This window comes from Mycena indigotica (assembly GCF_014461135.1).
Source record: "Mycena indigotica strain 171206Taipei chromosome Unknown Mind.scaff0004, whole genome shotgun sequence".
Lineage (NCBI taxonomy): Eukaryota > Fungi > Basidiomycota > Agaricomycetes > Agaricales > Mycenaceae > Mycena > Mycena indigotica.
This window is the reverse complement of record NW_023503003.1, coordinates 2,286,988-2,309,302: the sequence shown is the minus strand read 5'-3', so window position 1 is coordinate 2,309,302 and position 22,315 is coordinate 2,286,988. Positions and strand designations below refer to the sequence as shown.

General features: G+C 50.8%; 11 protein-coding genes across 11 annotated transcripts; 5 read left to right on the top strand and 6 right to left on the bottom strand.

Moving 5' to 3' along the window:
- Window positions 1-17: 17 nt before the first annotated feature.
- MIND_00453200 (COP9 signalosome complex subunit 6) lies at window positions 18-1,418 on the bottom strand (the record flags this gene model as incomplete). The annotated part of the gene is made up of 9 exons (XM_037361345.1): window positions 1,324-1,418; window positions 1,198-1,274; window positions 1,026-1,151; window positions 885-973; window positions 598-835; window positions 455-547; window positions 306-406; window positions 185-253; window positions 18-134 (listed from the first exon to the last, which is right to left on the bottom strand). Exons 1-9 carry the CDS (start codon window positions 1,392-1,394, stop codon window positions 18-20), a joined length of 981 nt encoding a protein of 326 aa, XP_037221637.1. The 5' UTR covers window positions 1,395-1,418.
- Window positions 1,419-1,538: 120 nt separating this feature from the next.
- MIND_00453100 (DNA helicase) lies at window positions 1,539-4,332 on the top strand (the record flags this gene model as incomplete). The annotated part of the gene is made up of 12 exons (XM_037361344.1): window positions 1,539-1,684; window positions 1,735-1,861; window positions 1,913-2,512; window positions 2,561-2,768; window positions 2,819-3,048; window positions 3,096-3,332; window positions 3,379-3,462; window positions 3,517-3,632; window positions 3,682-3,810; window positions 3,861-4,200; window positions 4,257-4,273; window positions 4,320-4,332. The coding sequence occupies 12 exons, from the start codon at window positions 1,539-1,541 to the stop codon at window positions 4,330-4,332; spliced, it is 2,247 nt and encodes a 748-aa protein (XP_037221636.1).
- Window positions 4,333-5,236: 904 nt separating this feature from the next.
- Window positions 5,237-5,749, bottom strand: MIND_00453000 (uncharacterized protein; the record flags this gene model as incomplete). The annotated part of the gene is made up of 3 exons (XM_037361343.1): window positions 5,237-5,252; window positions 5,305-5,391; window positions 5,439-5,749. 3 exons carry the CDS (start codon window positions 5,747-5,749, stop codon window positions 5,237-5,239), a joined length of 414 nt encoding a protein of 137 aa, XP_037221635.1.
- A 53-nt stretch (window positions 5,750-5,802) lies between these two features.
- MIND_00452900 (uncharacterized protein) lies at window positions 5,803-7,195 on the top strand (the record flags this gene model as incomplete). The annotated part of the gene is made up of 6 exons (XM_037361342.1): window positions 5,803-5,841; window positions 5,887-5,964; window positions 6,016-6,342; window positions 6,394-6,458; window positions 6,506-6,631; window positions 6,679-7,195. 6 exons carry the CDS (start codon window positions 5,803-5,805, stop codon window positions 7,193-7,195), a joined length of 1,152 nt encoding a protein of 383 aa, XP_037221634.1.
- A 95-nt stretch (window positions 7,196-7,290) lies between these two features.
- Window positions 7,291-7,790, bottom strand: MIND_00452800 (uncharacterized protein; the record flags this gene model as incomplete). The annotated part of the gene is made up of 3 exons (XM_037361341.1): window positions 7,291-7,394; window positions 7,439-7,536; window positions 7,582-7,790. 3 exons carry the CDS (start codon window positions 7,788-7,790, stop codon window positions 7,291-7,293), a joined length of 411 nt encoding a protein of 136 aa, XP_037221633.1.
- A 752-nt stretch (window positions 7,791-8,542) lies between these two features.
- On the top strand, window positions 8,543-9,863 carry MIND_00452700 (MED6-domain-containing protein; the record flags this gene model as incomplete). The annotated part of the gene is made up of 4 exons (XM_037361340.1): window positions 8,543-9,278; window positions 9,321-9,548; window positions 9,620-9,632; window positions 9,683-9,863. 4 exons carry the CDS (start codon window positions 8,543-8,545, stop codon window positions 9,861-9,863), a joined length of 1,158 nt encoding a protein of 385 aa, XP_037221632.1.
- An 80-nt stretch (window positions 9,864-9,943) lies between these two features.
- Window positions 9,944-11,057, top strand: MIND_00452600 (MED6-domain-containing protein; the record flags this gene model as incomplete). The annotated part of the gene is made up of 6 exons (XM_037361339.1): window positions 9,944-10,009; window positions 10,065-10,299; window positions 10,350-10,432; window positions 10,479-10,681; window positions 10,733-10,977; window positions 11,029-11,057. The coding sequence occupies 6 exons, from the start codon at window positions 9,944-9,946 to the stop codon at window positions 11,055-11,057; spliced, it is 861 nt and encodes a 286-aa protein (XP_037221631.1).
- A 13-nt stretch (window positions 11,058-11,070) lies between these two features.
- MIND_00452500 (Clat-adaptor-s domain-containing protein) lies at window positions 11,071-11,874 on the bottom strand (the record flags this gene model as incomplete). The annotated part of the gene is made up of 4 exons (XM_037361338.1): window positions 11,071-11,225; window positions 11,277-11,352; window positions 11,403-11,474; window positions 11,530-11,874. 4 exons carry the CDS (start codon window positions 11,872-11,874, stop codon window positions 11,071-11,073), a joined length of 648 nt encoding a protein of 215 aa, XP_037221630.1.
- A 58-nt stretch (window positions 11,875-11,932) lies between these two features.
- MIND_00452400 (uncharacterized protein) lies at window positions 11,933-14,844 on the bottom strand (the record flags this gene model as incomplete). Its single annotated transcript, XM_037361337.1, has 10 exons — window positions 11,933-12,405; window positions 12,459-12,952; window positions 12,998-13,294; window positions 13,345-13,508; window positions 13,556-13,639; window positions 13,686-13,865; window positions 13,919-14,060; window positions 14,115-14,350; window positions 14,398-14,485; window positions 14,534-14,844. 10 exons carry the CDS (start codon window positions 14,842-14,844, stop codon window positions 11,933-11,935), a joined length of 2,469 nt encoding a protein of 822 aa, XP_037221629.1.
- Window positions 14,845-15,439: 595 nt separating this feature from the next.
- MIND_00452200 (uncharacterized protein) lies at window positions 15,440-16,605 on the bottom strand (the record flags this gene model as incomplete). Its single annotated transcript, XM_037361336.1, has 4 exons — window positions 15,440-15,586; window positions 15,631-16,137; window positions 16,188-16,348; window positions 16,392-16,605. 4 exons carry the CDS (start codon window positions 16,603-16,605, stop codon window positions 15,440-15,442), a joined length of 1,029 nt encoding a protein of 342 aa, XP_037221628.1.
- A 157-nt stretch (window positions 16,606-16,762) lies between these two features.
- On the top strand, window positions 16,763-22,264 carry MIND_00452100 (DUF1708 domain-containing protein; the record flags this gene model as incomplete). Its single annotated transcript, XM_037361335.1, has 12 exons — window positions 16,763-17,266; window positions 17,323-17,876; window positions 17,919-19,240; window positions 19,291-19,323; window positions 19,373-19,444; window positions 19,498-19,740; window positions 19,791-19,895; window positions 19,946-20,101; window positions 20,151-20,219; window positions 20,274-22,043; window positions 22,101-22,154; window positions 22,212-22,264. The coding sequence occupies exons 1-12, from the start codon at window positions 16,838-16,840 to the stop codon at window positions 22,262-22,264; spliced, it is 4,860 nt and encodes a 1,619-aa protein (XP_037221627.1). The 5' UTR covers window positions 16,763-16,837.
- Window positions 22,265-22,315: the final 51 nt, after the last annotated feature.

Sequence of the window (22,315 nt, the reverse complement as noted above, 5' to 3'; positions counted from 1 at the left end):
TTCACGAGAAAATAAGGCTAGTGGCGGTCCCATTCACTGTGGCGACCCATACCCATGCCCATCCCGCGTCGTCTGGGTCCACCAGGCCCACGTTCATGGTTTCCACTCGTCACCACAATGTGCTTATCGACAAGCTGTAAGGAGGGTGTGAAATTATTGGCATTAGAAAAATGAAGTGACTTACGTCATTCAGGATGTTGGCGGATTTAGTCAAGGAGGATAAGAAAGCTGTTAATTGGACATCCTCGTATTCCTGACGCGGTAATGTCAAGGGAAAGCTTTCAGCAGCACAAAGGTTCAAGTACCGTTTCAAACTCTTGACGGAAGGCAAGGTTTTCTGTTGCAGGCAAAGACGCAATCAGGGCCGAGAGTGCTCGTAGTGTCGCATGATCTTTGTGGGCTCGCCCTTAATTGTTGCGTTGAGAAAATGGCCCTGGAAGAAACCACAGCCTACCAGCTACGAGCTCGCTGACATATCTGACTAAGACCATGATTCGGTCGTGTAGCATCTTCACAGCGGCGCGTTGAGTGTGAAGATGAGACTCGACTGAAAAGAGGGCATATTGATTTGTGAGAGAACAGACAGACCACACTCACGACTTGTTCCACTCCCCCCGCCACGTGCTGTCCAATCGACTGCAATGCGTTCCGCCTCACCCGTCTCCACACTGAACGGTACTTCAATGAACACTGATCGCGATTTCCTGTCTCGGAGTTCTATGGTGGGTTCATATGCTTTAAAAGGCAGATTCTGAGCGTTGACATCAGAACTCGCGACAAGACTCATCGCAGGCTGAAGAGTCAACAGCAACGGTGTCGAGCAGTACCCTGTAAACTAGATCAAAGGGGTCAGCGCTGAATATAGGTTCCGGCGATAGAGCAACTTGTTCGTGGAGCGCGATATGGCGAGACGTTGGACGCTGTGCGACCGTGTACCACCCAATGAATTCCAGCGAGGGAAACACCTGTTTGTCTGCACAAGTCGATCTGAGCGGCTATAAAGGAATCGAGGAATTCACACCGACATTGATCACGTCGGGAAACGAGGAAACCATGGTCCACGACTTCACCCCCATTTTCGACCGCAAGCTCAAAAGTATTCACGATCTCAACCTCTCGCCCATTTTGGGTTCCAAGCAGCGCACCAAGAACTATCCTGAGGTCAGATATACGTTAAATCGTTCATATCGGACCAACCAAAGGGAGAGGGGGAATTTGTTTGTAGTTTGAGCCTTGTCAAGTGCTCAGAGATGTTGAGAATCGGGAGCGGGTGACTGGAGAAAGAGGATTAGGTTTGGGATGAAAGGCATGGGGGTAGCTGACAGGGAGAGCGTCAGACCAGTTGCGGTAGAACTCGATACCACAGAGGGCTCATCAGTGTCCATTGCGCTCATGGCGGTGTCGATGACTTGAGTGGCGTCACGGTAACGCGTGGTAACGCGTGACCATTCGTGTTTGCCCTCTCCCTTCAAGTGGACGTCCCGAATTCCGCGTTCCCATTCATCTAAACGATAAAGTCGCGTTAAACTGCGTTTAGCATGTCTGGATATGACAAAGACCGTCATTTCACGGTGCAAGCCCATGATCCAGCACCCGCAATCTCCCCCGACTCTCCTGCAGAAACAGAGAAGCTTTTATTGGACTTCCTGTTGCAGTTTCGCTTGGGTGGAGAATTCATATATCGGTACGCGTCTGCACCCCTTATTCACTGTTTCTTTGATACTCAGTGCGTAGGGACAAATTGAGGGCAAATCTTCTCATGAGACAATTGGTTCTCGAAGTCGACCTCAAGCATATCAACCTCTACAACGAAGAGTTAGTTCATGTAATCCAGAACACGCCCTCAGAAACGCTTCCCCTGGTATGTGACGCGTCTAAATATTACCTCCAATCATACCGAGTCCTTGTCTAGCTTGAAAACGCAGCAACAAAAGCGGCTCGATCCATTCTTTTCCCTCTGGTCGGTGTTGTGGGCGGGGAATCTATGAGAAGGCAAACAATGGATGAGGCTGTCGCGGCCATTCCCAATATACAAATCAGCCTTCGCTCTGGACTTTCACTGCTTCAATTCCGCGATTTGACAGCCAATACTATGAACAAACTCGTCCGAATACCTGGAATCGTCATCTCTGCTTCAGTCCTTTCGTCTCGTGCCACGAAACTTCACCTACAATGTCGTTCATGCCGCACGCCGAAAGAGATATATCCTGCTGGTGGAATGGGCGGGGTCGGTGGTGGCTCAGATCGCGGACTTCCTCGCCAATGTGATTCACAAGCACCTGCTGGACAGAAGAAAGACTGTCCACTCGACCCATACCTCATCGTCCACTCCAAGTCGACCTTCGCGGATCAACAAACGCTCAAACTCCAAGAGGCTCCAGATATGGTTCCCGTCGGAGAGCTACCCAGACATATGTTGCTTTCAGTCGATCGGAATTTAACGGGAAAGGTGGTACCTGGCTCGCGAATAATCGCGACCGGCATTTACTCGACATTCCAATCAGCAAAGAAGGTATTTCACAAACTGATACAAGCGTGATATGTCTCGAACAAGCCACAGAAGAATGCGGGTGCCACGGCTCTGCGCCAACCGTACCTTCGTGTAGTTCATCTTGAGTTATCCTCAGGACCCACGAGTTCCTCCTCGAATCCTTTTGGTCTCCAGTTTACACCAGAAGAGGAGGAAGAATTCGGAGCGATGGCCCGAAGCGAAGGATTCTACGAGCGCTTCGCCCGTAGCGTCGCTCCAAGTATCTTCGGCAGTCTGGGTACGGCCTTTGGGTTTTCCACCTTCGATTTCCGCTAATATATCGTCAAGATATCAAGAAAGCAATTGCTTGCCTTTTATTCGGTGGCTCAAAGAAAGTACTTCCTGATGGTATGCGACTGAGAGGCGACATCAACGTTCTTCTCCTTGGCGATCCTGGGACGGCCAAAAGTCAGCTTCTCAAATTTGTTGAAAAGGTTGCACCAATTGCGGTTTACACCTCTGGGAAAGGATCTAGTGCGGCTGGTTTGACTGCATCTGTCCAACGCGACACTGTTTCTGTAAGTCAAGTTCCAACATCACCGAAGACTTTTCATAAGTCCATCAGCGTGAATTCTACCTGGAGGGCGGTGCGATGGTACTTGCTGACACGGGCGTCGTCTGCATTGACGAGTTCGACAAAATGCGGGATGAGGACCGAGTCGCAATTCACGAAGCGATGGAACAACAAACAATCTCGATAGCGAAAGCAGGGATTACCACCGTACTCAACTCAAGGACAAGTGTTCTGGCTGCGGCTAACCCCGTTTTTGGTCGGTATGATGAAGGTCGTAGTCCAGGCGAGGTTCGTGTCCAAATTCGTCTTTCTGCGTCGGATGACATAGTCTTAGAATATCGACTTTCAAACCACAATCTTGTCTCGATTTGATATGATTTTCATTGTCAAAGACGAGCACAATGAACAACGGGACAAGGTGAGCACTTTCCTTCGCTGTTTTGGGCCCACCGACTCACACACACTGGTGTAGATGATAGCTCGACACGTTATGAACATTCAGATGAACCGACCAGAAGATAATGCCGATCAAGTCGTTGGGGAACTAAGTTTAGATGTCATGAAGCGGTATATTGCCTACTGCAAGAGGTTCATCCTTACTTCCCCATTGGACATGGATTTCTAAGCCAATTCGCAGCAAATGCGCACCACGACTGTCCTCCGAAGCCCAAGAGATGCTGAGCAGTCACTTTGTTAGCTTGCGTAAACAAGTGCAGCAAGTCGAGCGGGATAATGATGAGCGCAGTTCTATTCCTATTACCATCCGGTACCCCTCATACTCTGATACTATGCGAATTCCGGCTGAAGAACAGACAGACAACTAGAAGCCATCATTCGGATATCAGAATCGCTGGCAAAGATGACACTCTCGACCACCGTCCAAAATCATCATGTAGAGGAGGCTATTCGTCTGTTCAAATTCTCCACGATGGATGCTGTTTCGGCTGGTTCGGCAGACGGCCTAACTCGAGGGGAACTCAACGACGAAATGGTCAAAATTGAACGCGAACTACGCCGGCGACTGCCTGTCGGATGGAGCACAAGCTATCAGAGTCTCGTGCGGGAGTTTGTGACACAACAAGGCTATTCAAGCCACGCCTTAGAGCGGACCTTGTTTGTGATGGAGAAGAGTGAAGTCATACGATTTACCGGCCAGGTAAGCAATAATGCTCTTTTCCACGCCGTGATATCATGATATTCACTCTCTTGTAGAAAAAAGTCGTTCATAGGTTTGTTCTTCATCGCCGTTACTAGGGCCTGACTGACATCTTACAGAGTTGGTGTCTGATTCTGTTGTATCTATATGCCTGTACATTCATTGTAAAACACCCCAAGACGTTAGGTCTGACGGTAAATTGTGTTAGTGTACATGCCGAAAGTGGAAGTCGCGTGAACTGTCGTAGGAGTGTGGACAGCGTGACCTGGCGGCGATTTTGCGACGCACTTCAACCCCGCCTAGCTCAATCGGATAGAGCGTCAGACTTTTACAGACGTCTGTTTAAGGCATCTGAAGGCTGCGAGTTCGACCCTCGCGGTGGGCTATCTGTTCTTTTTTTCCTTCCCCCCCTTTTTGATTTGGTCTGCAATCACAACCAAGTTTATTCATTCAGACTGAGTGACGACGACGACGTAGAAACCCTGTTTTGTCCAGTGCACATGCCTAGGTACAACACTGACTAAAAGAAAACCTGGAACTGCGAAGAAACTGTGGAATAAAATATTGCCAAGAATTAACGCTAAGGACGAAGAATGTACATATGGTGCGCGGAGACAAAACAACTGATAGCCCACCGCGAGGGTCGAACTCGCAGCCTTCAGATCCCAAGATCTAAGAGTCTGACGCTCTATCCGATTGAGCTAGGCGGGGATGAAAATGGTTCAAATGGCGCTGCTATGATCAGCCGCAATATCCAGGACGCCGCAAGCAAATCAAAACTGCTTGTGTGTCAGCTTCAATAGAGGCATATCAATGGCTGTGTTATACAGCAACTCAAAATTAGTAAGATATGCATCCCCAGACCACTCGGCGGTAGTTTGAGCATCAAGCTTGCATGAACAACATACACCAACCTGGAAAGGTAATCAGGGGTGTGGTGCGAGTGGTCGAGTGCTACTCTACTTAAATGATTTCATCGCCCATCATCTAAATGTCCTTGCTGGGCTGGTTAACTCACATGAATTCGGTGTCGTACTCAAACAGTTGTGCGGCTGTTGATTGGATTAGGCAATGGTAACATTCGTAGATGGAGCCGTTGAGTACTAGTAGGCCAGCAAATAAGTGGCTGGGTCCGCTGGGATGATCATATGGTTGAAAAGATGGAGAACGACAGGGCCTTCCCACTGGCATCTGCAAGGATTTCAGTGGACGATACTCGAGAGGAAGACGAGACCGACCCGTCCACAGTAAGTAATCGATGCTGGAATAGGTAGGTCGCTGCAAACGACACCCATTCCGAAGAGTTCATTCGAGTAAGCAACTTTCGCCTTTGTAGTCCTAAGTGAGGACGTCTCCGTTGGTCTACGGCGCGAACACCCGCAGCCTGAGATGCAACAGCGAAAGCAGCGAAAAGCCAAGACCAGCCAACTTGAAGACCGTCATTGTGTTCGTGAGCGACATGATGAGCAGAAGACTGCAGAGAACGTATGCGAGACGGATCAATTTTCAGCTTGTCGATCCAACTATCGAAGCCTTTAATTTGTGACATGGGTGACAGCCTCTTCAACCACAAGTTCGTCTTGCTTTCGTCAATCGCGGTCAATGTCTTCTGACAGATTGAAAAAAGAGCCGGATGAGCGAGTAAGGACCGTCTCTACATGTTCATTAACTAACTTATGACCCCAGGCCCTCACTGCAAAAACAGCATTGTCAAAAAATCTTTTGGACGGCCATGTTCAACTTGCCGAAGACGATAAAAGCATAGTGAGGAGCTACATTCAGCGCTATGAAAGGCAGCAGCTTTGTTTGGTTTAGATTGCTCCTGCACCGGACACTGGCAGCAGACCTCCATCGCCAACTCCCACTCAATTGGAAACTTCTCACGAAGTTGACCAGACTGCTGATACCAATTCTATGGGCAGAACGTCTCCGCAGGTACAGGTGAAAAAGGAAGAAGAGTTTCAGCTCCCTCTGTTGATGGAAGAAGAGGGAAAGCCAAGCTACTTTTCCTATGTGTCACTCATCAAGTCAGAGAACAAAGGGTTTAGCATCTGGTCGGTCGATGCATTCAATCTTGGCCCGACAGTTGATGTCCCTGCTCGATACATTGCCAAAGGCTGGACACGTAAAGCCATCTCCAAAGTGAGTCTTCCTCCAACTGGGAACAAGTTCAAGTTTTCACAGACTGGCTAGGCCTTTGGAGGTAACACGCAAATTGTCCACCACCATTTTGGTTCAAATGCGACCAGGACGCCATTGTACTTATGACTTGCCAGAACAACTAATCATTACTCACCATTCCCAGTCTGACGCCTAATCGCACTTGGCACCCTCCTCTTCCCACACCAGGAATGCATGGCATCGCATTTTTGGACATAAGAGATTGCCCCAATCGACCAGAACCTATTAACATATTTTCGGGAGAAGGCCGGTGCGTCTGCGTATACTTTCTCTAATAGATGTTGACGGAATATCAAGCAATGACTGGCGGCTTCTTGGAACATACGAGTATTCCCGTTATGGCGAAATTGCACCCCAGCAAGCAGCGCAGATTCCTGGCGAAGTGCTGGACGAATGGATCCAAGGTTTCATCACCAAAGATTGGGGTAAACGTAGCATTGCGAGTGCGAACGAGTATATTGTCGATGACGACCTGAAGGTGGTGCCAACAGAGGCAAGCGTGAAGGCTGCATTACTGGATGGACGAATCGTACTCCCATTCACCATCCTCAAGTGTGTCGGTTATCCGATGGACTGGATCCGGAGGTTGGAAGAAGCGGAGGCGGCGTTGACAAAGACTTTGAAGCGCCCTGCGCCAAAGAGCAAGCGAAACGCATCGAAACGCGTAAAGAAAGAGGAAGGGGCGGTAAAGATTGAGTCGGAAGGAGAATCAGACTCGGGGTCGGACACATCCGATCACCACTCAGAACCCGAGGAGGAATCTCGTCAGACAACATTGCGAAGATCTCTACGCAAACTCAAGTCGAAAGCATAAGCCAGTGGAGCCGCCCACACAATATAGAAACTTCTTGGTGTATAATATATTTAATGCTGGTGAACAACTTTCCCAGCTATTTACGTGACCGTAGTTCAGATATTCTGGCCGGGCTGGTTAACCCACACAAACGTGGTGCTTCGGACTTGGGGTACGGTGACCGCTAAAGTATTGGCATTGTATTCGAAGAGTTGGGCGGCTGTGTACTAGTCAGAAGGAGTGCTAGTAGAGGCAAATACTCACTATAGGTCGATCCATTCTGGAAGAAGGGGTACTGCAAGACATAGGTCGCCGGAATTACATCCTGATCAAGGATATTGAGGACAACAGGACCTTCCCACCTGCAAATGATTTAGTCCGAGATAGGCTTTGTATGTCAGACCAACCCATCAGCAACGACTGTAGGGGGCAGCGCCGCGTTGCTTCGAAGTAGACCCATGCCAAAGCGGCTGGTCTCATCCAAAAATACGTCTTTGTAGTCCCAAGTGATGTTCTGTCCGTTATGAAGGACCGGAAGAGCATCGCGGGCATGGACGGCGCTGGGCGATGCGATGGCAAGACCGGCGAAAAGGCTGAGGAGAGCGGCTTTGAACATGCTGGTGGAGGATAGAGTGAGTCGAGTGCAGGAGTGCCCTTTATACTCCTGGTCTTTTCGTAAGACGGGGTAGCGAGACCGTCGCTCTGTTACTGACGGGCATCGACGGGAGACAACTTGGACCGCCTTGCGGCGAAGGTCTGAGTGAGGCTGTCAAATCTACTTACAACTGGATGATTGATGTAGCAACTCTCCACGAAATGCCAGCATTGGAAGCAGGCGGGAGTTGCCCAGGAAGTAGTCGGAATCTCGTGGTCATTGATGAGATGAAACGAGGAATTCAAAAAACCAGTCGTAAAACAAACGTCGCTCTGCCTGCGTGCTGATCGCTGCGTTGTCAGTGAGCGTTATGTAGGTGGAGGAAATCCAATTGCTTGCAAGTAAATGGCCAGATATTCCACCAAAGGCGGCGCACCTTGACCGGCCAATTGACCGGAATATCGTCCTTACGCGTAATGAGGCTTGATAGCAGCGAGCGGCTTCTGCATCGAGTGCGAGTCAAAAGCGAGCCTCGCTCGAACTCAAACTGAGATGAAGAGTCACAGAACGAGATGTTGGGCCATTCGTATTATAAGGATAATCCAAAGTGATTCAGCGAGTTTAGAGAGCCATTGCTGAATGTGCAAGCACTGTAGCCTAGTTTTGAGCAGATCGTCAAGGCAGAAAGAAGAAGAAGAAGCAATCAATGATCGGACAGTTGATGGCGTAGCGATCACTCAAGGCTGTACTCAACTCTCTCCCTTTCTTTCACCATGTCCGCCACGCAGTTTGGGCCCGGCACTGTTTTCGATGAAGACTTCAACAAGAGCCTCGACTTTGTGTCGTTTCAAAGTCCGAACGACATCCTGGCTCCTCATCCAGATCTGTTCGAATTAGAATTGGATAGCAACCTTGCTGGGTTCGACGATGAGCAACTAGAACTGCTTGCAATCGGTCAACACGATGCATACTCGCTGTTTCGGTCGGACACGCCCACGAGGGGGCCACCCTCAAATATCACGGCTTCGTCCGAGTCAGCCTACGACTCGTTGTCTTCCTACAGCGAAAGTTTCTATAACTACCCCCATTCTCCGCAGCCCCCATCCAACTATTCCTTCCCTCTTGACCTCGAGATGGATTTCCAGAGAATCCGAGTAGACGCCGTATCAGAATACGCAGTAGCCAATGATGCCGCAGCAACAACAAACTCCCGCATTTCCTTTGCACCAACTACGGCGGGTGACACCCGCAGCACAAAAATTTACTCAAAAGCCTACAATCCTAGGGCTACCTTCTCAGATTACGGTCCTTCCACTCGCCGACCATCTATCCCGGTCGACATCTACGGCCAACTAGATTTCAACGGTCCCGGTCCAACCGTTTCTCCATCTCACATATCAACCCAGCTCCCCACAATCCCTGCCGGACAGATGGCCCATGTTCCAGAGGAAGAAGATTACAAGGTTGATGACACTCGTCGGAAATTCAAGTGCCCGTCATGCCCTCGAGGTTAGTCTTTTTGGCGTCTTTACACCGTCTAATCGCTCTTAGCATTTGCACGCGCCTATAACCTCAAAACTCATATGGCTACACACGATCCCAACCGCACCAAGCCTTACGTGTGTTCACATCGCTCCTGTGGTCGCTCTTTCAGTCGGAAGCACGATTTGGGCCGTCATTTAGTCAGCATCCATCGCGATGAGTCTCAGCAACGTGAAGGCTCCGTCTGCTCTTCCCATCATTCCATTGGGTCCAAGCAGTCTATCGGAGTAGAACAAGGTCCGCGTCGATGGTGTGACCGATGCGGGAAAGGGCTCGTGGGACACGCAGTTGATTGCGATTGCACTTAGACATCTTTGAATTGTGAGCTTGGTCTTGCTCAGCTTATTAAGCGCCTAACGCTTACATAACAGCTTCTACCGCCTCCGCAGCTCTTGGGCTCACCGCAAATACACACTGCGGCCCTGTTCTGTGTCACTTCCTGCGTCACTCGATGAGGCACGTATCGTACCGCTCTGGAGAAATTCCATGGCCCAGCGACGAACGTGTCCTCGATGTGAAATTTCCTCTGTTATCCCTAGGGAAAACTCTTAATGTCCTTTCATGTCCCACAAATGTACTTAGTTTAATTCTTATCTTCTCTGTGTCATCACGATCACGTTGTCACTGTGACTATGGACTCTCTCGCACCCACCGACGACTACAGTCATAGATTCTTTATCTGGCACGAATGGATCCAGGTTAGTGTGGCACTTGTCGGGCTGGGCAACCAGACTTTATTTTCTTTCTCCGCAGGCGAATGGACCGTTGACTACGGAGAACGTGTTTGAATATTTCACCACGTCGATGTTCTACGACAAACAGAGTAATAATCAAGTGCTCCGCATGCAAACCATCCATACTGGGACTGCAATCGTCAACGAGGCAGAAGAGCTAAAGCGATTCACCGGTGTCGAGTTTGCTGTTGTTCATTCCGAGCCTCCGTCCCTCTTCATTATTCACAAACGTGAACGACTCTCGCCCGATCAAGGTAATCCCTTCGCTTTCTGTTTACATGCTTTGACACAAATGTGCGCCTAGTTCGCCCACTAGCAGCCTACTTCATCATGAACAACAGAATATACCAGTCTCCAGACGTGTACACAGTGTTGTCCAATCGTCTTGTGCGTTGCTGCTGCCTCTCACTACTTGACGTATTGAAATCATCAGCTGACCTCGCTCTGCTCGCTACAATCGTCTCTTGACATCCTTCGAAGCCACAGACCCGACTATCTCCCAAGAACGGGTTTCGTTTGGCCGATAGTTGAGTCAGAAGACTCCAAAAAGAAAGAAGATACATCTCAATCAGAAAATCGCGGCGACTCGAATGCACCTCCGACTGAGGGAAGTAGTAAGCCAAAGGCTCCTCAACGGTTCGTCTTGTCGAAACTTTTCGGCGGCAAACTTGACTTTTGTCTTTCCAGACATCAGAATGGCATGCTCCTCATGAATGCTATGCGAGCGACGGCTTTGCACTCCAAGATTTCATTCTCTGCCAACGTGTTGGAAGCTGCCAGTGCTGAACATGCTCCAGACCCTCCTGCTACAGCACAGACAAATGCAAATCCGGCCCCTCCACCAACAACCAAGGCGCCGTCAAATCCCACTCCCACCACAGCAGATCCTCCTCAAAAATCATTACCGGGTGCCGGAAAGAAGAAACGAAAACGTATGTGGGGCCAGTTAGTGTTTCTGTTCACAAAGTGATATGAGACCACAGGCACACTACAAGCTCCACCTGCCTCGTGAATGGCATTCAAGTTTACATTGCTCTGCCTCCCGTTATCTTGCCCGTCAACCAACCCAACGGCGACTTGAGGTTACTACCACGCGATCCTGCTCCTCCAACACCTGTCCCTAATGACAGCGGGTTTGCTGCGGTAAATGATTCCTTGCGCAATTTAGACGCAAGTTGCACTGTTATGCTGGTTGAGACTAAGTTATCGAGGAATGGTCATTATGACGCACCAGAGTTGCCTATTTCATCTACATTCGTCTCGAGTACAAGTCCTCCTTGTATTAGCTCAGCTAAGACATGGTGCACCTGCCGTTTTTTAAGTTAGCTGCATTCGTCAGAAAGCAATGAAATCAGACCTCATCAAACTGGAAGACAAGATCCAACTCGCACACGTTCTCGAAAGCGCGGTCTAATGATTCCACAAAAACCTGCAGGACTGGATGAGACGACTTTGGATGAAGAATTGAGTGGAATAAACCAGACTTGAATGAGATCAAGAATACCCAGCTCACTCTCAGCTCCGTCGACGACGAATACGAAATAGAGCGTCGCGTAGCTGCGATAGACTATTCTCCACCGCTCATCCTCGTCACCTTTCGGTCCCAGAAATGCCTCTAGCTCTGGGGCATCAAGAAAGTTGCATAAACTGGCCGGTCTTGAACAGACAAGAGAGAATATCTTCGGTATCAGCGTTTGCGCTGACTGATGCAGCGGAGTGTAGAACTTGCTGAGCCGTGCCACGCCAGATGTGTTGACTGTAGGGCCCTCAACAACAACACCTCCGAGCTCGAGAAACGGGGTCTTACAGATGAGAACAGCATGGATCATGGTCAAGTCGATGACATAATATGACGCGCCCTCGTGACAGGCCTACACTACTTTTTATCTAACCGTCTCGAGGAAGCTGCCAGCCAGGATCCAGACGTCCAGCGAGCGTACTAACCGGCCCAGCAAGACCCGCTTGGCTTTTGAAGCTTTCCAAAAAGTTTTTGATCAGATTATAGTCCATCGGCTCTTCCCCTTCGTCATCACTTCCTTGACCTCCCTCCAACGCCGCCCGCAGTTCTCTGTCCATTGCCAGGTCAATATCCTCGTCTTCATCCTCAGCTTCCTCTACAGTAGCAGCTCGGCCTTTCCCCTTGTCACCTGACGCCGGTTTGCTTTTGCTTGTGCGCGAACGAGAAAGCTCTTGATCCATCGCTTTCATGACTGCCTCAAAGGAATCCAAATTCGGATTGACATTAGGTCGCGGCCCCGGTTCTGGGGGACGATTTTGCGGAGCCGTTGATGTTGCGGTTGCAGTGGATTTGTGAGAATTCGAGGTTTTAGTCGGGACGGCCATGCCCGCAGGTATGAATGCTGTTCAACATGTTTCATACCGCATAAAAAAATCTATGAAAAGAAATGCCTACCTCCACGACTCTTGCGGTCTCTAAGAATATCACCCCATTGGTCGTCACTTATGCCCAGAGCTTGCCGAGAAAATTCCAAAAACTCGTCTTCTTCTTCTCCCATGTCGATCTCAATATCCCCAACGACCTGAGGCTGGTCCTCTTCCAACTCAGAGTCTACATCGTCGTCAGAATCAGTTTCATCATCTGAATCGACACCATCGTATTTGTCGCGAGGGATTATGGGGTCACGGAGAGGCTTTGTAAAGGGCTCTTTTGGTGCGGGTTTGCTTGCCGGTTCTTCTTCTTCAACAGGCGGGTCTGCAGGTCGGGCAACCTTTTGTGAATTTTTGTGGAACGAAGCCGGCATCTGGCCATATTCTGATGGTTGTAGGCCAGGTACCAGTCGGTCCATTGCTGCCTGGCGTTGTGCGGGGTCTCCTTCGTCAGCGCTACTTTCAGAATCTGACCCCATCCCATCACTCAGCTCTTCCTCGTCATCCGTCTTTTCTTCGCTGCAACATATTAATTTTGAATCAACGGAGTAATTCAAACCTTACTCGTCAAATAACGCGCCATTTAGATCTCCCTTGCCATCAACGAAGGCTTCCACTTTGTTTGCAAGATTCTTTAACCTGGAAGCTTGATCTGAAGCTAGTTGATCCTCTGGATCGACATCCATGGCGTTGCTCGAATTGGTACCCATTGTCCTTTCCAGCATATTTTCGAAGTCATTTGCATCGATATTCAACCAGTCGTCGCTGTCTTCGTCCACCTGAAGTGTTGTTGGGATGGGAGCAGTTGCCCGTGAGATAGCTTCGGTAACGCGGACAGCGAATGAAGGACGAGAAGAATCGCTGTAACACACGGTTTACTTCACAGACGAAACAATGGAGAATCCACTTACTCCTCGCGGAATGTTTTCAGGAACACTGCAGCCGCATTCTCTTCGAGTTTCTTCCATAACTGAGACCCTTCCAACTCCCCACGGAAGTAGTTAGCAGCCACTAAATTTTGAAGGTAAGAGAGATATTGTGGATTCCTCCGCAACGCTTCTAATCTGGCGTCAATCTGGAGTCAAGTGAGTTGGTAATGAGAGGGGGCAACGGCAAAATGACAGATTCTTGTGAGTTATCTGAGGCCAGAGTTGCAGGGTTAACTCGGGCTTTGCTCTCTTGAAAAAGCATTTCGAATCCAACAGCCTAGAAAAATGTAAGACGGACCATCTTCTTCTGGGGAGTCACATACTATCTTCATTCCGACATCGCGCCATCGCAACTCAGCTGAACCTTCCCTTTCTTTCCACTGGCCAAACACTTTGGGGGGAAAGAATTTCTGGCCCACCAGTTGGGCGTAAGCCGTGCGTGTCAACTTGACAACAGCCAGAACTTCAGGCTCCGGTGGAAAGCGAGACATCCGGTGAGCTGCCTAAGATATTGATTACAACGAAAATGATCTTTAAGCAAAAAAATGGGACTGACTCGAAGTTGGATGGCATCGCGGGTGTAGAAGGTCTCGATTGGTTTTTGAATGAGGGTTGGATCAATCGTAAGAGCTCGAGCAATGTCAGTGGGAACGTAAACTTTGGTAGCATGAGTATGGTTTTTGAGCGCGGCAGGGTATCTGCACTCGAACATCAGGACCGCGTTTGTCGCTTTTGTTTGATGAGTGACTCACCCGCTTATTCTCTTGAGAAGCGCGCTTTGCACATCGGAAGAGGCGAGTGTGTTGCTAGAGTCACTTCTGATCACGAGTAGAGCATCTGCCACCGAGATGAAGTCTTCATCGTCCTCATTAGCTCCTTCGTCGTCACTGTCTGACTTCCCGGGGAGTTTCCTACGTTGGCGTTTGGTCGAGGGAGGAGAGATATGGGAAAGCGGAATGAGATGCAGGTTAGATTGGTAGATCCAAACCTACATGAATGCTTGAGTTGCGCGTCGAAGTGGACAGTCATACTCACCCTGTTCGTCGCGTTAGAAGGAGTGACCCAGTCTGGTAGCGCGTCTGCAGCTTCTATGAGAAGAAACTCTCCATCTGAATCAATCACGCTAGTTCATCTCAGCTGCTTCGGACTCCAGAAACATGAACGAACGAACCTGATTGCTACATCCCATTTCGCACTGATCTGCTTCAGCAGCCAGACTGTGCACCATTCGTCATCTACGCAGTCGCCAACACGCATTGTCCCTTCTAAATAGTAATCTTGAGGCTCGTCATCGCGCGGGACGACCTTGAGCTCGAATGCATCTCGATGCCAGAGAAAGTTGGGTAGGAGTTGGTCAACATAGTCGGAGACACAAGCAGCGAGGGAAGCCACAGCAGCCTTGTTGGATTGCTCATGCGTTAGGTAGAGTGCATATTGAAGAGCATCGTCTGAGATGCTTGGAGGCCGATTGAAGATGTCCATTTCTCGGTCACGGTCTGTGACAACGCGGCTTTAATGGCGACGGCTACGTCGTTCAAGAATCGCAATCTACTTGCAGTCATTGGCGATGAGGTGTGCAGCATAATCATACTGTCCAACTCAACAGCTCACGATGCAGGACTCAATAACTGGCCTCCTTCTCGCCGGCATCGGCCATATTAACGAGAATCAGAAGAAGAACTTTTTGGTAGTGGATACTAGTATGGAGGAAATATTTATCAGGGAGACTCTGGCTCATGTCTCTACAGAAACCCAAGTGTCTACGATAGAGGCCGCTTTCCAGGAGTTCACTGAGCGCACCGACATCGCCATTCTGCTCATCAACCAGCATGTGAGCTGAGGGCTTCATTGTGGTTTGGCTCATATTGTCGCAGATCGCCGAGAAAATCCGTCCCACCGTTGACCGATATCAGCAAGCCTTCCCTGCCTTACTCGAAATCCCCAGCAAAGACCACCCCTACGACCCCTCTAAGGACTCAGTGCTGAAGAGGGTCCAGAAGTTGTTTGGAGAGTAGAGTGCATTACGATACGCGCATGGACTTACAATGTACTAATAATACAAGCTGAAAGATAAAATTTAATGCTGCGAGGGTGACCATTGCAGAACGGGTTCCGTGTCGCGAACGCCAGGTGCCCTCTCAACAAATACCCGAACGGCGTCCTTGCTTTTTGAGTTGGGCAATTCCACAATGATATACCGCAGTACAAAGTCCCCATTCATGTTCTGGTAAATGAATAAACGGAATCTGAACAGACTAAAACACTTACTCTGACAAAGGCAACATGAACCTCCCCCTCATTGAACTGACCGTGGGCTTCAATCTGTGCCTTTGCTTCCGTAACTGTGCCTCTCGGTCTCCGTAATGAAGAGAATAGGTCCATAAATCCGCTCCGCACCGGTGTCGGCGCTGCTTCCTTTTTGGTGTCGGTGGGTCCAGCATCAGGTGGGGGTGGCGATGGCGTCCCACTCAGATATCTTGCGGCAGCCTTGGCTCTATTCCATGCAGCCAAAGCGGATTGCCTACTCCGATCAAGTACCTCATCCCAGGACAGTTCAGTTAACAGATGGAACTTGTCTTGAGTCCAGGTCTGCGTAGACTCGAGGAAAGAGGGTGATTGGGGGTGACTTTGGAGGTAGAAATTGAGGAATAGATGTTCTCGTCCTGACGCGTCCACTCTCAGGGTTGAAGAGACGTGTCGATTGCGATGTCTGGGTCGGGCAACTGCTGGTGGGTCTAGATGAAAACGCGGGGTTCCATCGAGGAAACGAGCTAGCTAGAGCAAGGTCAAAAATAAAGAACGAGCGTATGAATAGAGCGGCTCACCTTGGATGAGGCTAAAATTCGTTTACACGCGTCCTCGTAGAGAACAGAGGGCGAATTGGGCGAGAAAAGGTCGGATCCCAACGAGTACAGCAGAATTGCTGTGAGACCGGCGCCAAGTACGATGACACCGAGATTGCTAGTTCTTGCAGCAGTTCGGTTGACTGCAATGGCTTAACGGAGGCACATAGGTGAACGCTTGTTTACCTTTGCCGGCTGTAGACAGTTCCTTCCACTGTGGAACGCGCTCATTGCGGTTGACTGTGGTCTGACCTACTCCGAAGCCAAGTTGGAATGTTCCCTTGTCATTGGGATGATTATTCTGGTCCAGAGAGTGCGAGAGCAAAGAAGGTTTGGTTGCATATGAACGCGTATTTGTGGGTCGAAGGATGTGGGGGAGGCATCGATGGAGTCGTTGCATGCTTGGTTAAACCAAGTCACGTTGAATCCACTGTTGATTTCAGACGTAAGTATTTGGTACGCAGCGCGGAAAGACACCACCAACGGCAATTCGACTCCCCAAAAAGGTGGAGACTTTGGAGAGTGTGACACGAGCCGTGACCCAAACTTTACGACCTTGTCGCCTCGTTGACAGTTTCGTTGACCCGTGAGTTGCGTGTATACCCCAGAAGCGATATTAAACTCGTTCGAGGATGCCTTCCTTTTTATCGAAGGTTTTTGGGCGGTCCAAGAAGGAGGAGAAAGAGCCCCGGCAGCGCCTTTCGTCTGACCCATCGCTACTCGATGGAAAATTCGAGGCCATCCCGCCAGTGCTCACCCCCACCACACCCTCGTTTAATGGCACATCCACCAGCAAGCCCGCCGCGACTGCAATCACCAGGAACAAGTCCCTCAAGGACAGGAAAGACCTTGACTGGCAACTTTCGCTCAACCTCCCTACCCCCAAAGAGGAGTCTTCGAGGGCACTGGGAGCCGTGTTTGAGGCGGATCCCGATGCCCAGATTTTAATGTCAGAGGCCGTCATTGGTGAGCGGAACTTGAGTCCGCTCGAGGCTTTTTTGTTGGTCAAGGCATGCTCGCAGTCCATAACTGCTCATGGACTCGAGACGCTGGGTATCATGGTGCGCTTTCTTGCTCATTCACTTTTTTCCCCTAGTATTGAGCCCCCCTGCCTTAGATTCCCCATTACTATTCGGCTTCACCTGCAACTCAGCGAAAGCTCATCTCATTGTTCATCCACTCTTTAGCCCTCAACAGCCCAATAACCACGCTCTCTCCGTCTGCTTCATCTACTGTATCTGCATTCGAGTCTCAGATTGACTCAACGCGCTCTCCTCACGACGTCGCAGCAGTGCTTCGCTGGGGTCTTCGTCATCTGCAACTCGATAATTCGTGTTTCGGCAAAGACGAGCGGTGGTACGAGACGTTCCACGATGCTGAAAAAGCATCGGAATACCCACCAAAGGCGTTCACAGAGAAGCTCGTGCCATTGCTGCCTCCTAGCCACCTCCATCTCTTGACCGCATTGCTCGACATCTTCTCCAGTCTTGCGGCCCATTCAGAGGCCAACGGAATCTCTGGAAGTAAGCTCACTCGCATGCTGGGCTACTGGATCGTTTCTGGTCCACGCATCGTTGATGGCGATGACTTCCACTCCTTTTACGCTCGATGGGACAAATGGGGGCGCGTCGTCGAGCACCTCTTCCTGTCCAAAATCAGGCATGTCTATCTGTTTACGTGTTGTTTGGTCGTTGCTTAGCATTGGTACTCTAGGGATGAATCAACCGACCAGCGACTGCCAACGAGGCTCACAGAGCTCGTTAAGCATTACCCCTACACCAAGACCGCGTCCCCAACGACGGACGCCGCCTTCCTGCCAACACCCCGGTTCTCGACGCGTAAGCTGGAAACACTACACGTCTTGATCGAAACGGAGATTGTCGCCGGGTCGCCTAAAGGAACGAAGAACCATTCCTTGCGGCTCATTGCAGATGCTCTCAAATCAACTTCTTCGGTTGATGGCGCGGAAGCCGCTTTCTGGGATTCTCTCAAGAAGCATGTTTCCGTTGCAGACGCTGAATCAGAGTCGTATCCCGGCTTGAGCAGTCTGTTTGCGGATGAGACGATCCGCTTCCTTTCGCTCCTCCCAATGTCGTCTGACACCGAAACCAAAGCGCCATCACCCGCTCCGTTCTCGATCGTTATTCCTGCCAACAAGATTGGCCGGCGACGAAGCATGTCAATGGGCGACAAAGACAAAGCGGCTGCTGCCGCTGCTGTCGCCCATTCCAAGGCAGCTTCTGCCGAGAGCACCTCCACGGGCAACGCCAGCCCTCTTTCAGCCGAGCCTCTCGCTATCGACTGGGCTCAATTCTCCACATCAGGTTTCTTCTCTGACGACAATGGCCAACGAACGTCCAAAATTGCGCAGACTCTCCTTGATAACAAGGATGTCGAGATCACCATGCCAAAGCTTCCGCTCAACGTTCGTCGCAAACTCCCGCCTCCTCTTATTCCGCTGCCAACATCCCGCGGACGGAGTCTGGACCTTCCCGCGTTCAAGGACGCCGAGAAAGACCAAGTCAAGCAAGGCAGCTCAAAGGCAACTCGAATCCAAGTCGTGCAAGTAGACGAGGCTTTCGTCGACTTCTGGACTGACGCGCTGCTCGACCCCATCACCGCAACCTGGCCGAGCTTCGTGCTCGGTAAGATTAAGTCATCCGTCCCCACCAACTTTGCGGACAAGTCCGTCCAATGGCTTCTCATTGAGCAGCGCTTCGTCACGCCCCCGCCGCCCGCCCCCGCACCGCGCTCTCCCACAGTCACGATCGAGAGTGAAGCGCGGCCACGGCCCACGAGCCCGAAGCCCTCCTTTGCCTCAGACACAAAAAGCACCAAGAAGAAACGGTTCAGCTTCTTCACCTCCCTCAGCTCTACCTCCGTTTCTTCTTCCACAAGCAAGCGGAAGAGCGCCAAGGCGGGCAGCGGCAAGGTCGGGGAGATGGGCGAGATCCTGCAAGAGGAAGAGGAGCCCAGTCCTGTTACACCTGGTAGTAAAAGCACCACCCCCGCGCCACCTCCAAAGGCTGCAGCTAGTGAGTTTCGGAATGTTGTTCAGATTCGGTTTGCTGATGCAGCGTTACAGCGACTGTCGTTGTGGCGCAACCGACCCCACCAGGTCAGTATTCACACAAGTATATGATATCTTTTCTCTGACATGCTTCAAGTATTATCCAGCGCGCCAGTTGTTGCAGCTGCAGCTATCGCTGTGGCAGAAGCCACCCCTGCGATTACTGAAGGTGACTAATAAATCAAAAAATGCACAAAATCCAATATTTACAACTTCATATAGAACCTAAGGCAGAAATCGTTCAAGAGGAACCAGCAGTACCTTCTGCAACCGAAGCAGCTCTCATTCCATCCGCTGAAGCACCGGCCGCAGACTCTACTCCTGTCGAATCCGACGCTCCTGCTGCGGCAGAACCTATCGTTGAAGAGGCGCAAGCAGAACCCTCAACTGAAGCAGCTGCCACTCCATCCGCTGAAGCACCGGCCTCGGATCCCACTCCCGCCGAAGCACCAGCCGTTATCGAAGGTAAAAGTTCTCGGTCAACGAAAAAAGATTAGATCACTGATATCATCAAGATCCCGTGATTCAGCCAAACGAAGCCGCTCCCGCGCCTGAAGAACCTATCGTTGAAGAGCCACAAACAGCACCCACTCCCGCCGAAGGACCAGCCGTTATCGAAGGTAAAAGTTCTCGGTCAACGAAAAAAGATTAGATCACTGATATCATCAAGATCCCGTGATTCAGCCAAACGAAGCCGCTCCCGCGCCTGAAGAACCTATCGTTGAAGAGCCACAAACAGCACCCTCAATTGAAGCAGTTGTCACTTCATCAGCCGAAGCACTGGCCTCGGATTCCACTCCCGCCGAAGCACCAGCCGTTATCGAAGGTAAAAGTTCTCGGTCAACGAAAATGATCATATCACTGATGCCATCAAGAACCCGTGATTCCGCCAAACGAAGCCGCTCCCGCCACTGAAGCTCAGGCTGAAGAGCAGATTGCCGATGGTGAGATTCAAGCTGGCACTCATATTCACCACCACCTAATTTTGATAACGACAGTCCCCGCCGTCGCCGTCGCCACCGAGGTCTCGTCCACCGATGATGCTGCACTTGCAGAGGAGAAACAGAAAGCCGAAGCCGAGTCTGAGGCTGCTCGTCAAGCTGAAGCTCTCGGAAAAGAGCGTCTGGCACAAGAACAGCAGCTCCGAGTTGAAGAAGAACGACTCGCCAAGGAAGAAGCCGACAAGCAAGCGGAGCTCGCGCGTATCGAACAAGAAAAACGGGAAACTGAAGAACGTTTGGCCAGAGAAGAGGCTGAACGGGTCGCCCATGAACAAGAGCTGGCGCGTATCGAGCAGGAACGGCGGGAGGCTGAAGCGCGTCTGGCCAAAGAGGAAGCTGAGAGGTTTGCGCATGAGGAACAACTGCGGCTGGAACAAGAAAAGCGCGAGACGGAGGAGCGGCTTGCAGAACTTGCCCGGCTCGAAGAAGAAAAGCGTGAAATTGAAAAACGCTTGGCCAGAGAAGAGGCGGAGAGGGTCGCGCATGAGCAGGAACTGGCTCGTCTGGAACAGGAAAGGCGGGAAACGGAGGAGCGATTGGCCAAGGAAGAGGCTGAACGGCTTGCGAAGGAGGATGCAGAGAGAATTGCACGTGAGGAGGCAGTGCGACTCGAGGCAGAACGGCTTGCCAAAGAAGAAGCTGCAAGACTCGAAGCTGAACGACTTGCAAAGGAGGAAGCCAATAGACTGGAGGCTGAACGACTCGCTAAGGAAGAAGCGGAAAGGCTCGCAAAGGAAGAAGCCGACCGGCTTGCACGTGAGGAGGCAGAACAATTGGCGAAAGAAGAAGCCGCAAGACTCGAAGCTGAACGACTTGCAAAGGAGGAAGCCAATAGACTGGAGGCTGAACGACTCGCTAAGGAAGAAGCGGAAAGGCTTGCAAAGGAAGAAGCTGACCGACTTGAGGCTGAACGACTTGCAAAGGAGGAAGCCGATAGACTTGCTCGTGAGGAGGAAAAGCGATTGGCAAAGGAAGAAGCCGAACGACTGGAGGCTGAACGCCTCGCCCGTGAGGAGGAGGAGCGATTGGCGAAGGAAGAAGCTGAGAGATTGGAGGCTGAAAGACTCGCCAAGGAAGAAGCTGAAAGACTGGCCAAAGAGGAGGAGGAAAGGCTTGCCAAAGAAGAGGCTGAAAGACTCGCCCAAGAGAAGCGCGAACTCGAAGAACGCCTTGCGCGAGAGGAAGCCGAAAGGATTGCCCACGAGCAAGAAAAGCGGGAAGCGGAGGAGGCCGAAAGGCTCGCCCATGAACAAGAGTTGGCTAGAATTGAGGCAGAGCGTGTCGCAAAAGAAGAAGCGGACAGAATCGCACACGAGCAAGAACTGGCCCGCCTCGAGCAAGAGCGGTTGGCCAAAGAAGAGGCGGACAGAATCGCACACGAACAAGAACTCGCGCGCATTGAACAGGAAAAGCGTGAGGCGGAAGAGGCCGCTGAACTTGCCAGAATTGAGCAAGAGAAGCAGGAACGTCTGGCTAAAGAGGAGGCCCAGCGCGTTGCAAAAGAGGCTGAAGAACAAGCTGCTGGCCATATCGAGCCTCTCCATGAAACCCCTGCCCCCAACGATGCACTCGTTGATCTACCGCCAGTGCCTGTCGTCGACTCTCGACCTGAGTTGGTCCATGGCGAGACAGCCATCTCTCACCTGGAGCTCACTCCTCCGCCGGAATCTGCGGAGGAAACCGGCCCGGCTGAACCCACAACACCCGCTGCAATGCTTCCTGGTGGCGAAACCCCAGGACCCCAAGTAGCTCTCGACGTCCACGCTGGTCAGTCATATTCTTTCTAATCTTGTTCTTTGCCTCTGAATTAATCTCCCGTTGCAGACGACTCTTCCAAGGCTGTCGAGGATGAAGTCGCCGTCAAAGGCAACGCTGCTGGTACGCCACTACATATCTTGCCCTCGTTGTTTTCGGTCTAATTGCTGCTCTCCCCAGACACGAATGGCCACGAAAATGGACACGACGAGGAAACCAAGACTGCCGCATGAGGTTTCCGCAGCATCATCATCCAAGATACCAACTGCTCAACGACCTTATAC